Source organism: Lissotriton vulgaris, unplaced genomic scaffold (assembly GCF_964263255.1).
Source record: "Lissotriton vulgaris unplaced genomic scaffold, aLisVul1.2 SCAFFOLD_590, whole genome shotgun sequence".
NCBI classification, from domain to species: Eukaryota; Metazoa; Chordata; class Amphibia; order Caudata; family Salamandridae; genus Lissotriton; species Lissotriton vulgaris.
In genome coordinates, this window is record NW_028245615.1 from 277,079 (window position 1) to 303,797 (window position 26,719).

Sequence of the window (26,719 nt, forward strand, 5' to 3'; positions counted from 1 at the left end):
CAACGCAAAACCTAGAAATATATTTACCAAGCCACGCAGGGGCACCTACTGTGGTCCTGTGTGAAATGGTAAATCTGGAGTAAGGCAAGGCAGCCCAGATTGCCACCTTGCATTACGCCACTCATCCACCCATGAATTCTGAAGCATTCCCAGATTTACCAATACTGATAGAACCTGATAATGTCTCAGAATGCTACACAGTCCCAGGAGAGGCATTACAAGGAGAAACATCTTTATTACTCCTTGTTTTTTCCTCCATCTACGTGTGCTGCATTCTGCATTCTCAGCACATGTAAAAATAGGAAAAAGCCTCAGGATTGTTTTTGTGCAAGATTGTGTCCTTTCCTGCACAAATACATTCCTACCTTTAATTAAGGAACCCTTGCACCATAGTGCAAGGGTGCCTGCATTAGTGATAGGCAGCTATTTGTGTGCCAGTACAGACAGAGAGCAGGAATGTGCCATACCTTGGTAGCTATGGCACATTCCTACCCTTCCCTTTTTACGTAGGTATCTTGCTGTGTTGTGTTCTGTGAAATAATGATAAACATGGCCCTGAATTCTTATCAGAATAATCATACAAATAAACACTGATTCACTGTTCCCGATAATATATAAACACACTATTATTGAAAGAAGCAGCCTATCATTTAACAACCTCCATCATTATGCTGGCCTTTGATTAGCAAAACATTCTGTATTGATCATCACATATCTCGTCTTTAAAATAATTTCTGTAAAATGACCAGCAATTAAACAGTTTCAGCGTGTCTTACCATTGCGTAAACATTTTCGTATTGCATCAGTATTAAGCCTTTAATTACACTTAGTTTATCTTCTAGAATGCTGTGACTTTCCTTGTGCAAGAGACATTCAAGTAGTAACCTCTATAAGATTTCCACAAATAGTAAATTACGTTTAGAAAGCTTTATTTAATGTTATAAGCATAGTAAAACATTATTACAAAAAAGATTTGGCATTGGAAAGAAAATGGAATGATAATAAAATAACATTTATGAAATTCAGTCCCAAAAAGGGAAAGATAAACTATACAAAGGAAAAAAGCCTTTTAAATCTGTTTTTAGAGAGGAGGGGAAGAAAAGAGAGAAAGAGAAAGAAGGGCGGAGGGAGAGGGAAAGGGTGGCATGAAATACAAATTCAATAACAAATACTTCCATAAAGTAAAATAGTGATTAATAATAAGAATGGGAAATTCGAAGAGGAAAAAGGTTAATTCAAGGAACATGGCTTGAAAGAAAAGCGGTTAGAGGTGACCATAACAAGTCCTTTTTGATTACTAGAGGTACTGAGGTGGCAAAGGCATGGTGAAGCCTATGGTGATGACATAACAGATTCCACCAAGTGTTATAAGAAATTTTTGAAGTATCTTTCAAGTTGGTTGTGATTTATCTGAAAAGAAATGGCTATATATAGATCTATAAATTTACGTACATTACACTGAACATTCCATAAGGGTGAGGAACCACGCCAAAAAATATGTACAATCTCAAAAGGAAAATCTGTGGCTAAAATGTAATTTAGTTTTGACCAGATGCAAGACCATGGGGATAGGGGGCAATGAAAAAACATATGAAGAAAATCACTATCCTCAGATGAGCAGGACCAACATTTCTTGGACTCAAGTAATCTGAATTTGTGCAGATCAGCAGGGGTGAAAAAGAGTCTGTTGTAAAAGAAATAAGTCTGTGTGGTGCTGTCAGAGCGGGAAGAGGTGTGTATTTTGGACCATATAGAATCCCAAACCTCAAATGGAAGTTCCTGAGCGAACTCTTTTTCCCATAAGAGTTCTAATTTAGATCTATCGCCAGAAGGACAGGAAAGTTATTTGTAAATGGCAGCAGCTTTGAAAGGGATAGAAAAGTCTAGTGGAGGGGAGAGGGTCTGAACAGGAGTGGTCGGAGGGCTACCTTGAGAAAGAATACGAGCCAGGGTGGTTTTCATTAAGGGGTATTGGAAAGAATGTGTGTTGGAAATGCCAAACGAGTCACGAATGTCTGAGAAATCCCTCAGGGAATTATCTTTGAGTAAATGGTCAAAAGTAATGATATCTTTAACAATCCATTCCTTCCAAAATGGCGCTCTATTGTTAATCTTTAAGAATTCATTATACTAAATTGGAGTTTGAGAGTGAAAATCATCAGGTGAGAGAAAGGAACGAGACAAGGAAAGAGCAAGGGCTTTAGAGTGATTAAATATGGGGGTGGAAAGACGCTTCGGAGGCTGGGGCAAGTGAGTAGCTGTAAGGAATGAAAAGGGTGAGAGTTGTGCAAGTTCTATTGAACTCCAAGCTGTTAAGGGAGGACAAAAAGAGTCTGTTAAAAAAGTCCAAATTTGTTTTAGCGTGAAATCAGAATGATATCGGTTGAGGTTAGAAAAATTGACTCCACCTAAATCTTTGGGTTGTTGAAGAACGGGAAAGAGAGATCCTAGCTTTGCGATGATTCCATAGAAATGTTGTTAGGGAGCGATTTATGGTATAAAAGAAAGAAAGCAGGAGAGAGATAGGGAGCATCGAGAGATAAAAATTAACAATGGGGAGGAGCATCATTTTAATAGTGGCTAGCCTCCCCCACCAGGATCAACCCTCAATGAGTACAGAGAGTTTTTTAGGTATATCCGCATGATTGATTTTAATAGTTTCCCTGATAGTGTTAGCAAAAAGGACGCCTAGACATTCGATATTCCTGGGATTCCATTCTAAGCCAGAACCATGAAACATATGGGAAAGGCAGAATTTGTTTACAGGTAAAACTTCAGATTCATCAATATTTAATTTGTACCCAGAAACTAAGGAGTATTAGTGTAATAAAGAGAAAAGAGAGGGTAAAGAGGTGGACAGATTAGAGATGTAAAGTAAAATATCATAAGCATAAGCAGTAAATTTAATATCAATTTTCTGACATTGGAAACCTGCATAGGATGGTGAACGCCAGATTTTTTCCAGGAAGGTCTCTAAAGCAAGAATACAAAGAAGAGGGGAAAGGGAACATCCTTCTCTGGTACCTCTATGGAGAGAAAAATATTTGGATTGACAACCATTAACCCAAATAGAGGTAGATGCCATCTCAATGCTCCAAACATGAAGTCCCAGCTTTCCCTATCAAATGCTTTTTCAGCATCCAATGTGATAGCAGCAACGAGTGAATCCATTTTAGAGGCAAGGTGGATGATGTTGAGGAGACTTCTTGAGTTTTCGGTGATAGATCTACCTTTGACAAACCCCAGATAAATATTGATGAGGTCAGGGATAACTTTTGTTAATACGAATGGGCAGTATTTTAGCAAACATTTTACAATCGGTGTTGATTAGAGAGATGGGCCTATCATTTTTGCTAAGGGGGGGATCTTTGACCTTTTTAGGGTTTAAGCATAACATTGCCTGGGTGAAAGATCTTTTTGACTCTCCTTTGCTAATAAAATGGTTAATTAATGAAAGTAAGTGGAGGAAAAATCGAACAGTGAAGCCATCCGGACCGGGTGTTTGCCTGCTTTATTCCGTCTACAATACATTTTTGCATTAAATTTGAGGAGATTATTACATGCGGAATCCCAGGAGTGTTTGTTATATTGCATTTTTGCTTTGATAAGAGAGGATAGGGTATCAGTGGAGTTTGTGGTGAAATATTGATGGTCGAGATCTTTAATTTGTTTGAGGATGAGAGAAGACTGCAAAAGGGCTTTTCTCTTCCTCCGAGATACAAAGTCAATGATAAAGCCTCTGGCAGCAGCCTTAAAGGCATCCCAAATAAAGTGAAATTGGGAAGTAGAGTGAAGATTATTATGAAACAATTCCTCTGTAAAAGGCAAAATTGCTCAACAAACTGGGAATCTAAGAGAAGAGAATTATTAAAGTGCCAGCGGCAAGCGATGGGAGAAGGTGAAGGGTAATCCATATCTAAAATGACAGGGGCGTGATCTGAAATAAGAATAGAGTCGATGTCTGAGTTAGTCATGAATTTTAGGGCGTGTTGAGTGAGAAAAATTTAATCAATACGGGATTGAGATCTATGGACGGGGGGAAAAAGAAACTTCCAATGTGTCAGGGTGAAAGGTTCTCCAAGTGTCTATTTGACCTCTAGAAGAAATAGCTTTGTGAAACGTTTTCTGCATCTTATTGGGAACATATTTGGTTTGTGATTTCTGGTGCAGAAAGGGGTCCATGAGTTGGTTACAGTCTCCACCCACAATCAAATCATCTACCGCATGCGAAGAAAAAAGAGTGGAAATTTAATTCCAAAAAGTTAAATCAATGCCATTTGGGCCATAACCATTACAAAAGGAAAGTTGAGTTTTGGTAACAGTAGCATTTAAAAACAACCATCTACCATTATTATCATGAAACTCATTTTGTAACTGAACATTTAGTGACTTATGAAACAAAATAACAACGCCATTGTTGTTATTCACTGACGGGGAGCAAAATACTTCTCCTATCCATTGTTTACGCAGTGAAGACAGATCTTGCAGTTTGAGGTGTGTTTCTTGCAACAATGCAACTTGACATTTCATTCTCGCTAGATCAGATAAAACACGCTGCTTTTTAACAGGATTGTGATTACCTTTTCCATTCCATGAGATAACACGAAAACCACTCATCCAAAGAATGATAGGCTTGAAAGTAAAGAGAAGTCAAACAAGGGAGAAAGAAGAGAATAGAAAAATAAAGAGAGGATGAAAAGATGAAGATAGCAAAAGGCATAAAAAAAGAAGAAATTATGCAAACAGGACAAGAATGAAAGAACAATACCATAAGCTGAAATGGAAGAGATGACGAATTAGAGGGAAATAGAAAGGGAGAATAGTGTAAAAAAAGGAAATAGATAGAGGAAGGGAAAGAACAGTAGAAAAGGGGATCACAGTTGCCCTAAGAAAGTAAGGAAAAAAAGAGATGACAGAATGCCAGATGGCTTTAGCCATGCCGAACAAAAAAACAAAGGACATTATTGAGGGAGGGGGGATGGCAAAGAACAGGACAGCCACTCCACAGGGGGGAACACTGAGAGAAAACAGAACAACTTTACCATGACAATATAAAGGGAAGGGAGAAAATACTCCAATGAGGAAATAATAGGTGAATATGATGAGAAAGGAAGCAGACTTACCAGACATTAGGCTACAAAGCAACGGGATGAGTCAGACATTATAGACACACGTGTGGTGTGGACAAGAATCTTCAACAACAGCACGGGGAGAACCTATAGGATATGAATAAGATATAAATAAGATAACGATTAACGTAAATGTATAAATAACTTAAATACTAGAAGGCAAAAGAGAGAACAAATAACAAAACATTCAGTGTTTGCTAAGTTCCATAAGTTCTCCTCGGTGAGTATGTATGAACTTCCGAAGGTCAGCTGGATCATCAAAAGAAAATGTTCTGTCTTTATAAGTTACTTTAAAAAAGCGGGGGTGTATAAGGCCATAATGAGCATTCATGGATTTCAAGACTGGTCTGAGATTGAGGAATTCTTTGCATCTGCATGCTGTTGGTTTAGATACATCTTGACTAAAAAAAAACCTGTGACCGAACTAGAGCATCTGTTTGTGCTGTTTGCGATAAGTCGGAGTACTGCAAAAAATAGGCAATGATGCCTCTTGGTTTGGAGAGAATGTGTTTTGAGGCCCAAGTCTGTGTGCTCTTTGGATATTAAAATCCATTGAGTTTGGAAGGCCAACGATCTGAAAAACTTGAGTTTTCAAGAAGGAGATCATGTATGAACCTTCAGAGCCTTCTGGAATTCAATAAATGTGTAAGTTATTATGCCGGTTGCGATTTTCTAAGTCTTCTGTAGTCTTCTCAAGTTGGGTGACTTCTTTGGTGAGGCTGTCAACTTTGGCAATAACATCCTGCGCGTCACTTATCTTCTGTTCAACATCAGAAAGTCTCAAGTCAAGACCGGACCATTTCTCTTTAGTTCTTTGGCGAGTAGCAGAGGTGTCCGACATAAAGAGGCGAATGAGGCGCAGTTCGTCCATGATGTCCTCTAACGTGAGGAGAAGAGGTGATTTAGATGGAGAAGAAGGATCCTTCTTAAGTCTCTTACTGTTGTTTGCTGCAGAGTCCTTACGACCTCCAGAAGAAGCTCCTGTAGCCCCATGCGTTTTTTTAGACTGCGTACGATCCATGGTGAAAAAATGAGTGAGAAGGACTCAAATACGCAACTTGTAAAAGCAAGGAAAAGACCACAAAATGCTATAAATAAGGACAGTGGGAAGTAAAAGCAAGAGAGCACAGAGCCCGCAGCCTAAACAATGCTATAAAAAAAGGGAGGACCTCTGGTTAGGAATAATCACTAACGCTGGGTGGCGAACTGCGATCCCCTCACGGAGTTTGTGTAGTGTGTGCACGTAGCACAGTGCAAAATTGCATAGCATAGCGTAGTTGGTATTTTTTGCTCGCTCGCAGCCCTCAACGTCAAGTTGGCGACCGCGAGCGAGCAAAATGACCTCCCGGCGAGACGTTTTCCTTGTTCGCGATCAGCAACATCAAGTTGGTGATCTCGAACGAGGAAAATAAACTTCCCGGTGAGATTCTCAACGCGGGGAGGTCGGGTTTCTCATTGCCAGTGGTCACGTATGCTCGCGGCCGCTCGCGATGAGAAACTACCAGTCCGCGTTGAGAAAGCTGCTGCTCGAGTAAAAATTTACTCGAGCGGCAGAAAACGACAGCTCGCACTGTGCAAGATGCCGTTTTCAATGATTGCACAGTGCGGACAAGCATCCAGCACTGTGCAATCATCGCGAACAGTGCACTTTGCAGTTCAAGTAGCGCTACACGTATCTCGCATAGTGCAAAGTGCACTTCGCGTAGCTACGCGTAGCGCAACTACGCGAACTACGCCCATTGTTAATAATCACCACTGCATGACAGGTGCTTAAGGTAAAGCAACCAGCAAACGTGCAGAGATCTTAACTGGGTAAGGCTGTGTACTTTGTTAAAGCGCTGTAAAGAGCAAAGCAGACATGTCCTGTAGCAAGAGTCTTTTTTTGGGGGGGGAATATCTTTTATTGCATTTCTTATGTGTATTGCTTTACATATCAAAAGCACCAATAGTGAAAATGTATCATAACAAGTTGTAGTCATATAAAAATATGCAGTAAAGACAACAGTGTGCTAAGATCAGAAAGAAAAAAAAGAAGAGAGGCTGGTTGTCAATGTTTTGTTACCGCTAATGTAAAGCATCTGATGTCAGAGGATATGTAGGTGACGTGGTCGGAGGGGTGTGTGGTCAGTGGGGATGTGCAAGGGTCAATAATGGCCTCAGTGTCTGCACTGTAGCAAGAGGCTTTGGTGCGAGAGATACTAAAATAATTCAACAGCGGACAGGAAAGAGCGCAGAGAAAATAGTAGCACTGCCATTATGATGATGTGAAAAAGTTCCAGGTAGCGAACAAAAACACAATGTCCATAAAGCAATTATAAGCAATCCTTTTTTTAAACATTGTGAATGCTTGGGATAGAGCAGTATCAAAAATCTCAGTGCGTACACAGTGCGGAAAGCTGCATATCGGACCTTTGTGCGCTGCTGCAGGAGTGCACAAAAGGGCTGCCACTGTAAATGGAGATGCTGAGGCGTTAAAAAAAACTGAAGAAAAGGGGTCCAAACAGTCATAAATTCTGTCAGAAACTTGCCTTAGCAGTCCTGGCAGTTTCTGACGCTCTCACACCCCTTTGCGAGCGTTGTAGTGTAGTTCCTATTTTCCCTATAGACCCTGCGCATTCGAATAACATAAACAGCAGTATAGACTTAGAAGTGCGGTCTTCCAGGTCTCTACTGACTATGCTAAACTTAATTGGGTTTGTACCAACTAGCTCAGAGGTCACTGGAAACTTTTTTGACTGAATAGGAAGTGATCAGCTTCCCTGGCACAGACAAGAAGGGATTCAGTTTTCCAACAACCGCATAAACATGACAACTTTGCTCCTTAGAATAAGAGTCAATCTCTAGAGTCGTGTGAAACAATAGACAGTTATTTTACTCAGTCAGTTGTGCAGATTACTTTCACCAAGATGCAGAGAATAGAGAGACGGGCGTTTTCAATAAAAGGTATTATTTATTGAACAATCTTTCTTCTCATGCAAGAGAAATGAATTGCCACAATTGCAAGACTTGTTATTATAAAAAGTGCGTAGAGTAAAAGGCGGATTGCGAAATAATACTGTAAAAGCATTGATATGGTTTCTTAGCCATACAATGGTTAAAATGAATAAAATATATACATTCATATATACATTAGGCTAACGTACTCAACTGGTGCTTCTAACTATGCCTACCCCAGTGTACCTGACCTAAGCCTAATACTTGGGAGGGAGTAAGTAAGTAGCAGTTTAGTTTAAGTTGGTTTTGCCAAGGTTTGCTTCAAGAATTCTCTCTAAGGGTTTAGTCAACACCATACCTCTGGAATAGAATGTTGGAGGTCTTGTATCTCCTTTCAGGACTCGATATCCCAGCCACTCGCAAGAGTAGGCTGGAAACGCCGAAGCTGGATTTTCTCGGCAAGAGAAAAGACAGCGTCTCTCTCAGCGCGTCAAGGAGGAGGAGGGGCAGCGTCCGTGGGCTGCTTGCATCTGCTGGGCTCTGCAAGGGACATCTGTTCTGCTCCTGTATTCACCACACCATCGTTATCGTCGTCGCGTTTGCTTAAGGCAACGTTGGTAATATTTATACCTGAAAGGTGCCTTGTTTGACGTACGTTTTTGGACATAAGACGTCAATAAAGATGTCACTAGGAAGTGATCGTCCTTTCAGTGCTCATTAGAGTTCTATTACTAATCAAAACATAGCAAGCGGGGTTTTCCCAGGTTGCTGGGTTTTATCTTGTTGAAGAACTCGGAGTGTAATCTAGGAATCTAAGATAGTGGTTTCTGCTGTGTCATGTACTGTAATGAGCTGCAGAGGCGAGTTTCAGAAATATGGCTGAAATATGGCTCTGATCCTTTATGCCATTATAGGGGTATGAATGGATTATAGCCGTATAGGGGGCATAAGGTCACAGTATTGATCGGGGTCCTAGATTAGAACACGACAGCGTCTGCATTCCAGGAAAAGGGTCCCTTCGAAATAAAACGTAGCTCGGTGCTACGGAGCTCCTCAGGTTGCGGCCATCTTCTTGCCGCCATCGCGCGGTCTGCCCACAAATAGTAAGTTAAACCAGCATCACCTCCTTCTGCATCTAGTTTTTCCTGGTTTCCACCAATAACCAATAATTTAATGAGCCCTGTTCTGAGAGACACAAGCCCCCATTTTATTTCGGGACTCTCACACTGATAAAATATTTGTGAATGCTGTAGTGTGCCACTCAGCCACTATGGCCCTACCTTGTGACCCAGACATATCGCACTTCAACCTTCAATGCTGGGTGCATGTGAGGGTATAAATAAAAGTGTAATCAACAAAAGGGTAATTCCGAGTCATTATATTGAACAAGGCATAACACTAGTTTTTTAAAAGAACCCTCACTCACCAACCTAGTTGGTGACATGCTTCATCATAGGGTTCCCACCGGAGTGGCCTATTCACTTTGAACGGTTTTAAACTGACCTCATGTGCCCACTTACATAAGTTTAATCCATTCAATCTAATTTGTTCAGGACTTACATGTTGATACTGATTTTAGACAAGCATGTCCTTTTGTACAGACAAGCAAGGACACATGTAAGAGGCTCTGTTGTTTTCAAATAAAAAAAAAAAACGCTCCTCTATAATCAGGCGTTGTAGCACACCCGAGAGGTGTTCGGCCGCTCGGGTGGGAAACCTATGATGAAGCATGTCACGAACGAGGTTGGTGAGTGGTGGTTCTTTTAAAAAAAATAGTGTTATTCCTTTTGCCTTGTTCAATATAGTAAATCTGGATTACCATTTTGTTGATTATATATATATATATCTTGGGGGATCAGGAGTGGTTCCGTCAGACCCTTTCTCTCTGTGTGTTTAATGGTATAAATAAAAGGACATAAGACCACTTGAGGTCTTTACCCATATCCAGTACTTGGTATGGTGACTCTCTGTTGTTTACGCTCGCACCACCCTCTTAGCCCCACCAATTCACCAGCCCCGGATCACATGCCTAGCCCACCATTTCGCCCCTCCTTCGCTTTGGCTTATCGAGCGCCAGGCCTCTACTACCTGTCTCACAACGGTCTGTCCTGGGCCCTTAGTCCCACTGGTGGCCTCTGTCCTGGTGCCCAAGATCAAGTACCTGCATAGTATCCAGCCTCATCACAAGCCCTGTAACAGAAATTTCCTGACCCCACTACCGTGCTATCAGCCGGTGTGCCAGCGCTTACACATGCTGCATCTACGTATTTGCTTATGTATACATTTATAAAGTGCAACATTCATCCAAAAGGATATTACAGTGCTGGGAGAGCAAGATCCATAGTCCTTCATTGAGCTCCTCAAAAAGCACAGAAGGCCCCAACCCATGTGCAAAGTCAATATAGTGAGCATGACCATCAGAGCCCTCATTGACACTGGTGCTTCTGTCAACGTAATGTGCTACCGCCAACACCGACACCTCTGCCCGAGGATGAAGCTCCCACCATCTACAACCTGGATCTTTACCTATGGAGGACACACACTCCTGCAGTTGAAAGGGATAATGACCATGCTGGTGCGGTCCAATTGCAAGGAGACCTCTGCGAAGTTTCACATAATTGAAGGTGAGACCAAAACCCTCATTGGGTGTCACACAGCGGAAGACTTTGGACTTCACCCAGAATGCTCAGACCTTGCAGGTGGGTGAAACAACTTATACACTGCAGTCCTTACATCGCACTACACTTAGAATGCAGTCATTACATCGCAACATCCATTACAACGCATGCCACTACAACCCTGGCATTACAACGCATAACATTACAACGCATACCATTACAATGCATAGTACCCCTACACTTACCCTACTGTTGCACCCCCTGGAGTTAGAATAGTAATTTGTAACCCCTACAATATCCATCACTTACCCTACTGTTGCACCCCCTGGAATAAGAATAGTAATGTTTACTCCTACACTATCCAACACTTACCCTACTGTTGCACCCCCTGGAGTTAGAATAGTAATGTTTACCCCTATACTATCCAATACTTGCCTTAAATGCAATGTAATGATTTGCATTGTAAAGGTAGTATGCGATGTAATGGAATGCGTTGTAATGGTAGTTTCTTAAAATGCAATGTAGTGTCATGCGATGTAATGGATGCGTTGTAGAGGATGTTGCAATGTAAAAATTGCATTGTAAGAGCATGCGTTGTAAATGTATGCGTTGTAACGTCATACATTCGCAGGTGGATTAACTCACAAACCAGTTCCCCAGCCTGTTCCTGGGGCAAACCCCCCCAGCAAACCCAGCCATCGATACAACAGTCAAACCAGTGGAACTAAGACACTGGGGCGTCCCGTTCCACCTGTTGCCACTAGTTGAGCAGGAGTTGGACAACTAGGAGAAGCTGGATATCATCAAGAAAGTGTCTAGCCCTACCCCGTGGGTGTCACCAATGATCATCACAGAAAAAAGCCAGGCAGCCAGGCAAGATTTACCTGTGTATAGATATGCGCCTTTCCAACAAAGCCATTAGATGGGAGAGACACATCACACCTATCATGACGATATCATCGACAACATTAACAGGCCCAGTGGTTTTCAAGGCGCAACTCAAAGCTGGATACTACCAACTACAGCTCGATGAAAGCAGCAGTTGCATCATGACCTTTGCCACACACCTCGGTTTTCAGAGGTATAATTGTGTAAACTTTGGTATCTCGTCCATAGCTGAGGTGTTCAGAACACCATTCAGGAGGTTTTCTTGGGCCTCCAAGGAGTAATGAATGTCAGTGATGACATCCTGATATATTCCACGACAGCAGAAGAACACCACCACCTACTCAGAGCCATCGTGAAGGGACTGTGCATTCACGGCCTCACTGTTCTATGCACAGAATGCTCCTTCTTTGAGACAAGCATTGAATTATTTGGCTATTTCTTTGTCAAGGAAGGCATCCAGGTTGACCCGTGGAATCTAAAGGCAAGCAAGCAAGCCCCCGTTCCCCTGCGATACATCAGAAGTCTATTGCTTCCTGGGAATGGCCACGTATTGTGGTTGTTTCATCCCTAACTTAGCGCCCATTGCGGAACCTCTCAGGCCCGTAACAAAAGCAAACGCCTGGTGGCATGGGGTCCTAAAAAAAATGACTCGTTCCAGCATATCAAGGTCACACTCCTCAGTAACTCAGTAAGCCAATGATGGCCTACTTTGACCCCACGCAGAGAACAGAGTTTATTGTTCATTGCAGATCGGCAGCACTGGGGGAAATGCTGATGCAGGAAGTAGAATCTGGGTGGTGGGCCCTGCTCACCTTTGCAAGCAGAAACCCTCGCTCCAACAGAAGCCAGATATGCCTAAATAGCAAGGGAAACAGCTGCCTTCATGTGGGTCTGTAGCCCTTTCCACAAAAACCTCTCTGGGTACCCTTTCCAAATGGTCATCGACCACCAACCACTGGTCCCACTCTTCAAGGGCACCGCACCCCTACCTCCGCCCAGAATATAACGGTGGGCAATACAGCTTCAGCGATATCAATTTGAGGTTGTATACTGACAAGGTTCCTGGAGTAAAGCTGACTTCCTCTCCTGGCACCAGAGAACAGCGGGGCAGAGCACTATGTAGGACGAACTGAGGAGTACATATGATTAGTAAGCAGAGGCATGCCCAAGGACGCTGAGCATTCAAGAAATCAGCCAAGCAACCACAGAAGATGAAGTACTTGTGAAGGTCATAATGATGCTACAGAATGGGGACTAGAGCATGTTCCCGAAGAACGCCAACCAATGGAGAGGCCCAGACAAAGAATGGCTGATGCTTTTCTGGAGGGTCAGTAGTCCAGATGCCCGGCACTGGTAATCACAAAGGAAAAAAGCAATGCCCCATCCTCAACTTTGGCAGCTTCCCAGATGAACGCACCATCATGGTGCTAGTTGCCAGCCACTCTAAATACCCCATAGTGGAGCTAGATGAGTCAATAAAATGTGTCATAGTCTGCCCTGCACTAGAGAAGGTCCTGGCGCTGTTTGGCCTCCTAGAGGAGATTAGGACAGAAAATGGCCTGCTGTTTCAAGGCCTTGAATTTCAAAACTTCCTGCAGTGTCTCACCACACAAATCAGACCTCAATTGCCACAATCCAATGGTTATGTTTTGCGCTTCATGCGCACTTTGAACAAGGGGCTGGGGATTGCTGTCCATGAAAGATCCGACCTTGAAAACAGCCTACCTGCTGGAGTATCTTTGGAACCCCACACTGCACAACCAGATGCCCTCTATGGGCGCTTATGCTGAAAGGACACCGATGTGACACTATCCCGGCCCACCCCAATTGGTTCCCACTGGAAGACGACCCGGATGGGACCCAAGTGTAGAGGGAACAGAGGAACAAAGATGCAAGCCGTCAGTTTTAGATTTTTCCACATTGAAAAGCATCCCCAACTCCCCCAACCGAATCTGCAACAGGAATTACTCCACCCTTTCATTATAGTACATTTTCAACCCTTCCCAGGGAGGGAAATGGTCAGATCGGAGTTTAGAAATGCCCACACACCAGTATGTTAGTGGGCATTCCCAACGTATAAGGCTGACCACTCCTTTGAACAACCACTTTAAACCCCTTGTGTGGGATTTACTATTAGGGGCAGCTCCAAAACCATAGTGGAGAAAGGTATAGTAATAAAACCATTGAGATATGCGAGGAATAATTCGATTCCTTTCTGGCAGGTGCAAATGAAGATATTTTGTTCAATACCCATATGTTTGTGACAGGAAATACCTTTTGTAAATTGAGCTCACTGTATGTCTGTGAGCCTAATCTAAGTAGCTGAGCACAAAATGAACAAATTAAAAATAATTCTCATGGTGAAGATTAAATGCATCGTTTGAAAGGTTGTTAATTAAATCCTTTGTTTACCCTACTCACATCCTGCGGGAGGTCTGGGGGATTTTAAAGAGGGGCACTTCAATTTTTCTGGGGACAGGCATTTTTGCTGTAACCAGTGTGCTCTGAATTTCAGAAAGAAAGGGCCTCCTGCTTAAATAGGGTTACTGGAGCAGGGAAAACTATCAGTAGAAACAACAACCCTCACCAACCTTTCAATTCAAATTCTGGTGATACATCGCAAAGGAAAAATATGTATATGTACCTCGCACAGAAATCTTCATTCATGTTCTTTATTTTTCTGTGACAAGAATATGCTTATATGATGAATATCTTTTGTATACAGAACATTAATGCTTCATAGTCAGGCTGTGCATCCTGAGCGTTTCAAAACACAGGTCTCAAAGAAAACAGAAATGTTGTTTTATATAACAAGACCTATTACCTCATCTTGAAACATACATAACACATACACATTCATCGTTCCAAACATTCAAATACATACAATTTTCTTTCCTTATGTCCATAACAGAACATGTTTTTTTACTTTCTCAATATCCCAATAACGTTATGTGTTCCTATAATACAAATGTTGCACATTGACTACCAGGCGCATGCATCAAAGCTTTTTGTGATCGCAAACGGTGTGAATTGCAAAAATCGTCTGTCTGCGATCGCAAAATCAGCTTTTGGGATGCATCAACAGGCACATGCATCAAAGCTTTTTGCGATCGCAAACGGTGTGAATCGCAAAAAGCGCCCGTTTGCGATCGCAAAATCAGCTTTTGAAATGCATCAAGGGTGAAGGCCCTCGCAATTTGAGAATTCGCAAATATTTGCGGGTTCTCAAATTGCGATTGCATTTAAGGAATCACATTTTGCGATTCCTTAAATGCAATGCATGAAAGTTTTAAAAACAGTGATTTCGCAATTAGGGGGAGCAAATTACCATGAGGTTGAACCTCATGCTAATTTTCGAAAACTTTGAAAAATTCACTTTTGTGCATTTTTCAAAGTTTCAAGTTGTGCACACACATGCCCAAAGGGCATGTGTGTGTACAACATATGTGCACAGATTCATTTCAGGGGTGCAACAGGTGGTCCTTTGGACACCCCTGCACCCTTGAAATCGCATTCTCAATTTGCAATTTGCTAATTGCGAATCGCAAATTGAGAATGTCTTCCCATTCATTCCTATGGGCTTTTAAACCCATAGGAATAAATGGGGAGGCATTCCTTAATTGTGACTCGCAATTAAGGTATGTTTAGAAATCGCTAATTTTTCAGCTATTTCTTAATGCATAGGCTTTTGCGATTTCTTAATTGCGATTCCTTAAAAATCGCAATTAAGAAATCGCAAAAGCCAACAATGATGCATGTGCCTGCAAGGGTGAAGGCCCTCGCAATTTAAGAAATCGCAAATATATGCGAGTTCTCAAATTGCGATTGCATGTAAGGAATCACATTTTGCGATTCCTTAAATGCAATGCATGAACGTTTTAAAAATAGCAATTTCGCAATTAGGGGGAGCAAATTACCATGAGGTTGAACCTCATGGTAATTTGCGAAAACTTTGAAAAATTTACTTTTGTGCATTTTTCAAAGTTTCGTGTTGTGCACACACATGTCCTTAGGGCATGTGTGTGCATAACATATGTGCACAGATTAATTTCAGGGGTGCAACAGGGTGTCCTTTGGACACCCTTGCACCCTTGAAATCGCATTCTCAATTTGCGATTCGCTAATTGCGAATCGCAAATTGAGAATACCTTCCCATTCATTCCTATGGGCCTCTAGGCCCATAGGAATGAATGGGGAGGTATTCCTTAATTGCGACGCGCAATTTGCGAGTTGCAATTAAGGAATGTTTAGAAATCGCAAATTTTTCAGCGATTTCTTCATGCATAGGCTTTTGTGATTTCTTAATTGCGATTCCTTAAAAATCGCAATTAAGAATTCGCAAAAGCCAACAATGATGCATGTGCCTGCAAGGGTGAAGGCCCTCGCAATTTAAGAAATCGCAAATATATGCGAGTTCTCAAATTGCGATTGCATGTAAGGAATCACATTTTGCGATTCCTTAAATGCAATGCATGAACGTTTTAAAAATAGCAATTTCGCAATTAGGGGGAGCAAATTACCATGAGGTTGAACCTCATGGTAATTTGCGAAAACTTTGAAAAATTTACTTTTGTGCATTTTTCAAAGTTTCGTGTTGTGCACACACATGTCCTTAGGGCATGTGTGTGCATAACATATGTGCACAGATTAATTTCAGGGGTGCAACAGGGTGTCCTTTGGACACCCTTGCACCCTTGAAATCGCATTCTCAATTTGCGATTCGCTAATTGCGAATCGCAAATTGAGAATACCTTCCCATTCATTCCTATGGGCCTCTAGGCCCATAGGAATGAATGGGGAGGTATTCCTTAATTGCGACGCGCAATTTGCGAGTTGCAATTAAGGAATGTTTAGAAATCGCAAATTTTTCAGCGATTTCTTCATGCATAGGCTTTTGTGATTTCTTAATTGCGATTCCTTAAAAATCGCAATTAAGAATTCGCAAAAGCCAACAATGATGCATGTGCCTGCTTATTTCTAAGCACATTACAGTTCTATTTCTCCAATTATTTGTTACTGTGGCTTATTACAAATGCTTTCAGGTTTTGCACTTTCTTAATAGCACTACCTAATTAATACATCATAAATGCCCAATACCAAGAGAGGAATGGAACTCGTCGAGGCCTGCTGCTGCTGTCTTTTGAGGGGACCTGTTTACCTGGAGAGCGAGGTGAACCCTATTTGGGGGCTCAATAGAGGGAGAACGCCAGCTTGCTCTCCGTCTCCCCACCTGCCACAAGGAACTCCTGGACTACGTGTCCCATCAGCCCAGCGCTCAATCCTGCGCATGGAACACCTGAGGCCCGTTAGCCTCTTCCCCCTGCCTGTATTTAACTGTCTTTGTCGGCCACTACGCGGGACACGCTCGGGCGGGTGCCGGGCTAAGCCCGGGCAAAGGGCGGGCCGTCTGTGGCCGTCAGGGGCCGAAGGAGGCCGGTCTGGGCCAACTTTCTTGGCTGGTTTAACAAAGACTGTTTGGGACTTGTGAATAATGCAGCCAAATATCTGTATAGTATTGTAATTGTACTCAGCACTTTGTTTTTTATTTGCTCTTTAAGGTTTAACAATTGCGATCAATAAGCTTTTATATATTTGTTTATATACTTTCTATATTGTTCACTTATTACACACGGCTTCTACCCTAATGAGCTTATCTCTAAAAATAATTTAGTATTGGGTCAGGATTGGGCTAATCGTGTGCCATTGATTAATACCTAAACATGTCGAAACGTAAATTAACTAAGGGAATTAATAGTGTCTCTGAGACACCGGGTACCACAATAGATTGTTACCTCGTGAAGGCGGTTAGCGCTATAAATATAGAGATAGACAGGGCAGAACAGCGGCTTTCGCTGGGATAGGTAATGCACCTGACTCCATAATAGCGATTACCCCCCAATTGGAGTATAATACTGTGACTGACACACGTCTTTTAACCGTTCCCGATGCGAATTCACCAGGTCCAGACGCTGTCTGTAAACCTGAACATGATGAAGTTCACAGTATTTCAGTAAGTAATGGGCCCCCTACTCCTAAAAGAAAAAGGAATTACAGGAAAACACCGCAAAAACAGGGACTAGATGAAAAAGGCACAAAGGCCCCTTTATCCAATCCTACAGTGGAAGTCCCAATTAGAAGAGGAATTATTTGCGATGAGCAGGTCAGTAAGATCATAGCTGCAGTAACCTGCACATTGGTAACTCATCTTAAACCCCTGGAGGGTAGAATAGAGTAACTTAATGGCGAGGTGGGTAGACTTAAAGAAATAATCACCACCTTTGAAAAAACCTATAAAGATAAAATAAATAGGAAACCCGAAGGGATACAAGGTTTAGAAACCGACCCAGGGAATGGGGGTATCTGCACAGGGACGGGAAGGGCAGAGCCAATGAATAGTTCTACCCCGGGAATACCAAATACTGTGGGGGACCTAACCACCCCAGGGCAGAGTAAGGAAAGGCCTGGGAATAGCCACCCTGGGAAGGTAAAAAATCAAGGAGTAACAAACAAGGAGGCTATACAGGTGCCCATAAATAGCATAGGGAAAGAACCAGAGGAGGCAAAAAGAATTAGATCCATTAATTTGCCCCAGATTGTTGTTCGTATGTAGCAGTATTAGTGAATGTTCCATCACTCAGCCCGAGTGCAATAGAAATGCATGTCTCCCTTAAAAATAAAGTTGTGGATTGGCTTTATCTCAACTGTGGTTACCCTATTAACCATGTAGCCCAGATCCTCACGACGAGGAGAGTTAACTGGATTGGTCCATCTAGTAAATCTACTAAGGGGGATTGTGTTACTGTTAATTTCAAGAACCCACATTATGCCCGGACAGTCTTGGAAAAAGTTCCTACTCGGACAATTAATGATGACAGCATCTTGCTTCTTCCACTCAGTTTTTTCTATAGACACCTAAAAGAAGATAGAGCTGCGGTTGCAGATCAGAATCAATGGAGATCCCATTGCCTTATGTCTGCACCACAATACTCTGCCGTCCCCACCCACAAGAGATTCATGCCACTTTCATCGCTCGAGGAGATAGATTGACACACCCTTCCCGCCACAATAGAGGAATGGCGGGCCCTAGAAATATAAATCTACAAGGGGCAGTGGGATCATTAGGACAACTGCTGCCTAGAAAGGTAAACAGCCATTCGGGGGCCAACAATCTATTGGAAGGTATTAGTCCCAGTAATGTGCAAGGTGATCCTATAGAGAGCCACGCGAATGAACCCATAGTAGAATATTATTCGTCTCGGGACGTGACCAGTATGCCTAAAGTGATTAGTGATGCCCCGCCTTTGACGATTGAGGTAGTTAGACCCACAGAGGGAGTTAATAACCATGGGTATAGTCTAATCGCGTGGAATATAGCCGGGTGGATGAAGAAGAAAGATATGTTAGGCTGGAAAGATTTTGTTAATAGTTATGATATTTTATGTTTCCAAGAAACCTGGTGCACGGAACATGTTAACTTCGATGGTTTTGTCTCTTTCAACTTACCAGCTTTGCGCTCTACTGTCGGTAGAGTGAAAGGGGGACTGTTAATACTCATGTCAGTTAAATTGCTTGTAGAAGTTAAATTGTTTAAAAACATTGGATGCCACTCTCAAGTATTGTGGCTACATCATAAAAATGGACGCAATGTTTTGCTAATTAACTTCTATAACAATTTGTTTGATTCTACACAGTACAAAGTGGTTATTGAATTGGAGAATGTAATAGATAATCTGGGCAATTATGAAGGAGTTAATTTTGATATTATTTGGGTGGGTGATTTTAATACATCACTGTGTCCTCTCTCCACAACTAAGGTCTGTGGGTTTAGGAACGATATAGGTGACGATTGTGTGCATTTTTTGCATAATACCCTTGGTGAGACGCTAAATTCTGTTATTGTTAAATTTGACATGGACGTTTTGCAGTGTGTAAGAGATGGAGAGGGAAATACCTTACCAACATTTACAGGCAGAAATGCCAACACTACTATTAATCACGTATTGGCATCGGAAAATATTGTACCCTATTGTACTACCCCGGAGATAACAGACTTATTAGTAAGTGATCATAACTGTATCTCCCTGTTATTAAGCATTTGGGGTCATAGAGGCAAAGTAAACCAAACCACAATAGGCAACATAACCCCATGTAGACCTAATGGCACTAGGGTTAAGTGGAAAGGGGAGAATTTGGACAAGGTTTTAAAAGATATTGTTACGGTATGCCATACAGAGATTTTTTAATGTTTGGTGATTATGCCGACCCTATGTTGATTTTATCACATTTTTGTAAAATAAATGGAATTATTAATAGTATCATGACTACAACCATCGGGAAAAAACGTGCGCAGAATAAAGGGTGGTTTGATCATGAATGCACTCACTCCTTGAACCAGCTAAAACAAGTTTTGTCAAGTAGTAATGTCAAAAAACTGAGACTGGCTTATGAAGATCAAATAAAACAGAGAAAGAGGGAGCTCCAAGAAGAGGCCTGGGATAAACTAACAATGGCTGTGAATACATCTAACAGCAAGATGTTCGGGAAATAGTCAATTCACCCTTTTTAAGAAACGAGGAGGCCCCTGATTTGACTTACCATGTTAGTAGTGAAGCATGGGTAGCACATTTTACTAGCATTTTCGATCCAGGGGATGTGGTTTTAACAGCTTTTAGGGATACAGATACCTGGCCAATTCTACCTCTTAAAATTACGCTTGCAGAGGTAGAACAAGGAATCAATAGTAGCAAGGACGGGAAAGCACCCGGCCCGGATGGTGTACCATTAGACGTGTATAAAGCCACACTGGCACTCTGGGGCCCCATATTAAACAGAGTTTTTAATGCTGCTGGAACGGAAGGAGTACCCCCAACATGGGGTGAATCCATAGTTATCCCATATTTAAGAAAGGGAATAGATCCAAAGCCAAAAATTATCGACCAATTTCCCTTCTAGACTCATCCACTAAAATTATGAGCAGGGTTCTGCTAGTCAGGCTAGAAGAGTGGGCCGAGGAAAATGGGATTTTAACGCAAACCCAATATGGATTCAGGAAAGGGCGGGGAACCCTGGAACAATGTATTAATTTAGATCTTTTAATAGGGAAATATACCCGTGCAAAGCAAGGGTCTCTTTTCCTCTGCTTTGATGATCTAAGTAGTGCATTTGATCTAGTGGACCATGCCCTGTTATGGCAGATTTTATTGGATCTTGATGCCCCGGAGTCTATTATATTTTTTCTGGCGAGGCTTTACGAAAAATTATCAACATGTGTGCGTTATGGCCAAGGGTGAGAATGGGCCTCCAAATCTGAGGTTAAATTAGGCCTCAGGCAAGGCTGCGTCCTTGCTCCACTTCTTTTTACTCTCTTTATAAATGGAGTAGACGCTGCACTCAAAACTGTGAAGTCTGATGCGCCCCAGGTGGAGGGCCAAGATGTACCGGTGCTGCTTTATGCAGATGATGCGGTACTCCTTTCAAGGACACCAATAGGCCTCAGAGGTTAATTGACAAGCTTACAGATTTTATTAAGGGTAGAAAGCTACAGAATAATAAAACTAAAACATATGCTTTCATCTGTGGCTCGAGCTTAGGGAAATCAAAATCTTTTTATGTAGATCGACACATTTTTTTAACGGTTGATAAGTTCTGCTACTTGGGTATAATTTTCACTAGTAATGGGATATGGTCACAGGAGGTGACAAATGTTAGAGCCAAAATGGCTAAAAGTGCATACAGGGTTCTCAAATTTGCTGCTAAATTAGGGGACCGCCGAATTCGCAATATGTTGCACATTTACCAATCTAGATGTACCTCAACAACACTTTATGGTGCGGGGGTATGGGCCCATTACCATCATGAAGATTTACAAATAAAGGAAAACAGGTTTCTTAAAAAGTTACTCTGTTTACCTATGTCAGCTTCCTCTGACTTAATACAAAACGAAGTGGGGCTCAACTACTTGACAGATTTAATTGGGCTGAGACCAGTGTTGGTATGGAGATCTATATGGTTGAAGGAAGAAACTATTTTCAATAGAAGCATTATCAATGATTGCCTTCAGCTAGAGAACTGTCTAAAGATCCCTTGGCTCAATATATAGTGTCAACATTTAAAGATTTGTTTAATATAAATATCATGGAAAACCCCAGTAGAGCAACTGTTATTCCCAAATTGGAAATTAAAAATATATTTCTGAGGAAGAAAAAGTATGAACGCCAAAAGACTAATGGGCAGTTAACAACTAATAAGTTTTATAACTCATATCTGGAAACTGAGAGCTTTGAACAATACTTAGGCATGGTAACTGGAACATCACACCGATTTGTTCTTACCAGAATGAGATTAGGCATTGTCCATCATCTGGTAGCATTCTCTTGTGTAAAAAAGTACCCAGTTGCCCCGTGCCCATGCGATGGAGTTACAAAACCGAGCACTCTGCACTTTCTCCTCATTTGTGATTTGTATTTGCACCTCCGTATTGCTTTCCTTAAACCCTTGTTTAAAAAATACTGCACTTTAACTGTGAATGCTGCTATGAGTCTGTTGTTTACATTGCGAGAGCCAGATATCTGTTTTTTTTACTGCAACTTATATCCTACGATCAATTGCTGCCAGGAAAAGTATGCTGTTTTAAATTGATTTTATAGTCATGATTGATCACTGTTAATTAATTGAAATGAAATGTACATGTTTTCTTTTTAATGCCATTTTTTATGTGCTTTTGTGATTGTTTTACAATAATCGAATAAAGCTTGATGAACTGAACTGAACTGAGAGGAATGAGTTGGAAACAAAAGTTTTCGTACATGTGCCTACCAACAAGGAATGAAATCTGTTTTTTTAGACTTGTGTTTGAAATATTTATGATGCACTACCTGATTATAATACATTAATCTTCTGTATACAAAAGTTATTAAATAATTGAACCATTGAACAATTGAGCGGAAATCCCAAGGTAATCTCTCCTTGCAAAAGTACCATTACCCTTGTTTTCTGCTCAAGGCGACGGAACTTTTCCACCGTGCTATGACCAAGAGGACATCTACATAAACATGAGCATATCAAATGCAAATAAATATTTTAGTTAATAATGAGAGTTGTGAGTAGTTTTAAAGGGATTTATTTTCCAAGCAGAATTTAAGTTTCTCTGACTCTTCATTTATTCATAAGATATCAATCCGGTTACAGAATTGATCATAAAAAATATAGAATCCATACAGAGAACATCATAGATTGCATACAGCGCGTTCCATAAAGGAAGGAATCCCTATTCTAAGAAAAAAATGAGGCATAAATGATGTGTCATCTGCTAAAGAAAAAGGTTCTTTCTTTCACGGAGAAAAGGGAAGACAAACATTCCATTTTTATCTCAAAGACAGTGCTGAGGACTCCCAAATAAAAATTAAATCATGTGCTGTATTTCAGCTATTCTACACTTCAAAATGTGTGTTAATTCAGCTACTTTACAAGTTCAAAACACATTTTACAAATTAAATCTACATTATGTAGTGAGGTCAAATCTAAACTAAACACATTTAAGTCAGCCTTGAATTAATTGTGCATGGTTGTACATGATTCATTAAATGGTAAGCATCTGACCAGGCCTCAGGTTTTCACTTTTCCAGCACCAAATGTCTGCATGCCACTTTGTAAGTACAGTTTCATGTCTGAAACTCAAGGCATCTTTTATCATTAGTAATGCTTGAATGTATAGGTGGTGTTTATGCTCTCTCACGAGCATAATATTATCACTGAAAGAAAAAGAATATAAACGAAGATAAAAAGCCCTACAAATACAAATATTTTTTTTGAGCTGTATCAACAGAATTTGAATTGAAAGGTTGACGGAGGTTGTTGTTTCTATTGACCAGTGTGATTTGACACCCACAATGCCATACCCCAAGTGAGGGGCGCTCGGTCCGCCTACAAATCTGAGAATGCATTTATTAGGGAAATGTGACCAGTCCCCTGTGGTTGCTGCAAGAATCCAGTTGCTGAACTGCTGACGAGTAGTAGTTTTCAGTTAAATGCAGTTGCATCTTAGAACTAGTTAATTGTAAGGATTAATTCTAAGTAATAATTTCATTACCTAGTAGGAAATAAATTGTCTGTATTCCTATGATCATGTACACCCCAATGTACAAAACCCATTTACTGCGCCTGAATACAGTAGAAACCATGGTCTGCTAAGGATTATCCCATTACTGTCCATATGCATTTAGACACTATCTTTTCTCTGTGTGGCAGCCCCTTGAGTACACACTGTTCCACTTTGCACTCAGCTGTTGTCAAAAAATTAATGTACTTACATACCTTGGGCCTGATTCACAAAAGTAATCTGAGACAAAATCCTAACTTTACGAATTTCAGCATTCACAAAAGGCATTTAGTCGTAGTAAAGTTAGGATTCCTAACTTTATTACTACTAAATTGAGAAAAATCCTAACTTTATGACTTTCGGTATTCACAAAAGGCATTTAATAGTAGTAAAGTGAGGATTCCTAACTTTACTACTATTAAACTGAGAAAAATCCTAACTTTACGACTTTCGGTATTCATAAAAGGCCTTTAGTAGTAGTAAAGTTAGGAATTCTAACTTTACTACTACTAAATGCCTTTTGTGAATACCGAAAGTCATAAAGTTAGGATTTTGTCTCAGATTACTTTTGTGCATCGGGCCCCTTGTGTTTTTCAGCATTCAAAACAGTTAAAAAAAATATATTGATTTGAACTTTTAATGATGGGTGTGATGTTTACCTAAACAATGTCATATTAATATTACGTCTATTGCATCTGATGTTTCCTAGACTAACAAGCCCTAAATGTGTACACATTTTTCCCAACAGAGTTCTTCTAGGGAAAAAGAGAATCGTTTCTCAGAAAGAGATGGGTGGTGGCTGTATGCTCTCAGAGTATGTATATATATATTTTCATTAAAGTGATTTGATTCTATAGATTGCAATCCACGAATTTTGATGTTCAAGTACCCTGTTACCTGTTGACCTTTTTAGTGTCATTTCCCTGTGGCCAGCGTGTGAACAAGTATTTTCCACCATGGTGTTCCAAGTACATCATTTGTTTTTTAGAACAATATTTTTATTGACATTTGATGTAATAGCAGTCAGATAAATACAATTGCAGGATTGCACATGTCGCCATTTGAGTACAAAGCAATACACCAATAAGAGACATGTGCAGGTTAACTTGTATACATCCATTCTTTCTAACACCTATTGCTGAGGATCTGCAACAAACACAGGGCATACAGTAAAAGCAGAGCTCATTGTCCGTAGTGTAACCGTTAGAGATTGTGTCAATGCAATGTATTATCTAATCTTCATGTATTTATGAGTTTTAAAATGATTTAACCCAGTTTGCGAAGGAACTTCTGAGGGAACGCCTCCTGTATGATACATAACAAAGTCAACTGTCAACCAACTTGTGCAGGGTGGACCAAGAATTCAATAATGTAGGAATGATCTGGGTAAACTTGGTGTATGGAGCGGGCGAGGGTCTGGGGTCTCTGCCTATCAAGCCGCTGGCCCAGCGGCTGTCCCAACCTGAGCATGTTTGAGTGTTGAGGCCATAGTGGAGTGAATACTACTCACACCCCATATAGATACAGAGGGCACTAAGTTACTGTTCCAGTTTTTCTCCCTTTCTCAGGTTCCTCAGCAGGGGTCATCCCTCATACTAGTCACCCCGGGTGCAGGTGAGTGCTCCCCATCTGTCTGGATCCCACCTCGACTCCGCTCAGTGCCACTACGATCCCAGGCATTCAGGACCTCCTTCCGCGATGGGGCACCATCTCAGCCCCTTCGCTTCCTCACTAGTTAGGACCCATCCCTTCACCCCATCCCAGTGAGTCATATCCCTCATCCAGGTTCCCACCACAGGCCCATCAGTGGACTTCCAGGCCATTGCTATCCTCTGCCTGGCCAGGACCAAGGCGAGATCAATAAGCCTGTTTCCAACCTTCTGTTTGGGTGGTCGGTGAAAAAGCCCCAGCAGACAGAGCTCGATGTGTTCCACGTACATCATTGAGGGCAAGAGTGGGAAGCATTTCTTGGTAGATTTCTATCCTTGTAAAATGTTGTGTGTATGTCCTCCTTGAAGACCCCCTTAGGACCAGATCCCTCAGTAACAGCAATTCATGGACCAAATGTCTAGAGGGACATGGACCACGGAGAACAATCAAGGTATGGATCTCGGTAATGAATGTAACATCCTGGAAGTTATGGTAATGCCCATTCCCCACCCAACCTCTCTGAAACAAAGAAACAATACCTTCCAAACTAGCAGCGTCCCTCAGCTCCTTCTAGGCTTTCATGGTTCCGACGCTCGAAATCTATTTAGTAACAACCTGGTTAAAAGCCACTCTTCTTCACCTCCCATCTCTCCCCTGTTCAGCCTGCTGTTCCAGAGTCTGTCTGAGCGAGCTGAGAGCAGGTGCTGTGTGCAGCCTGCCCTGTCCCACAGAACCGCTGCTAATTATGGCACAGAACCACTCTGTCCCTTCACAAAAAAATAACACGTGTATTTGTAAAACACACTTATCAACCATGGGTCTCAAGGCGCTGAATAACAGATGTTTATTGTTACCCAACTCATGGTACTAATTTTATTGATCTCAAGTGGATGAAAGGCTGAGTGGACCCTCTGGGATTTGAACACGTGACCATGAGGTAGAACACAGGCTCCTGCAGTGGATGCATTAATCCACTAAGCCACCAGACCATTGCCTCTGGCAAGCCCTCTCCCCCACTGCTCTCAATCCAGTGGGGGGATGCCGCAGTACATCATGCTGCCTACTACTTCCTTGGGCTCTGTAGAGGCCAGAAAGAGGGTAAACGGGTAGGTGGTGAAGACAGGAGAGAACATCTGGCAGTCCTTCAATGCCCTCTGGTCTGTGGAGAATCTGCCCTTTTAACATGGGAATTGCACTGCTTCCTACCGTTGTGGGTCCTAGCAGCTGTGAAAAATATTTTATTTTTCACTTTTCTAATGTCAGAACAGTCAATAAGAGGGGACTGAGTGGTAGCAGTTCATGCTAGTGTCTTCTAATGGAAGTCTTATCTAGCACTAGTAAGAGCATCTGTCTCCTATTTTCACAATGACAGACACATCGGTCTGCCCCCCGTCTGCCTCGCG

The 26,719-nt window shown here is 41.6% G+C and overlaps 1 protein-coding gene across 1 annotated transcript in view; it reads left to right on the top strand.

Annotated features, from left to right (window-relative positions):
- The window catches only part of STPG4 (sperm-tail PG-rich repeat containing 4), a 342,310-nt gene that overhangs the window by 95,164 nt on the left and 220,427 nt on the right, over positions 1–26,719 (top strand). The window contains exon 2 of the mRNA XM_086949125.1: positions 24,415–24,480. Within this exon, the coding sequence (XP_086805251.1) occupies positions 24,415–24,480 (66 nt within the window). The remainder of the gene's footprint in view (positions 1–24,414; positions 24,481–26,719) is intronic.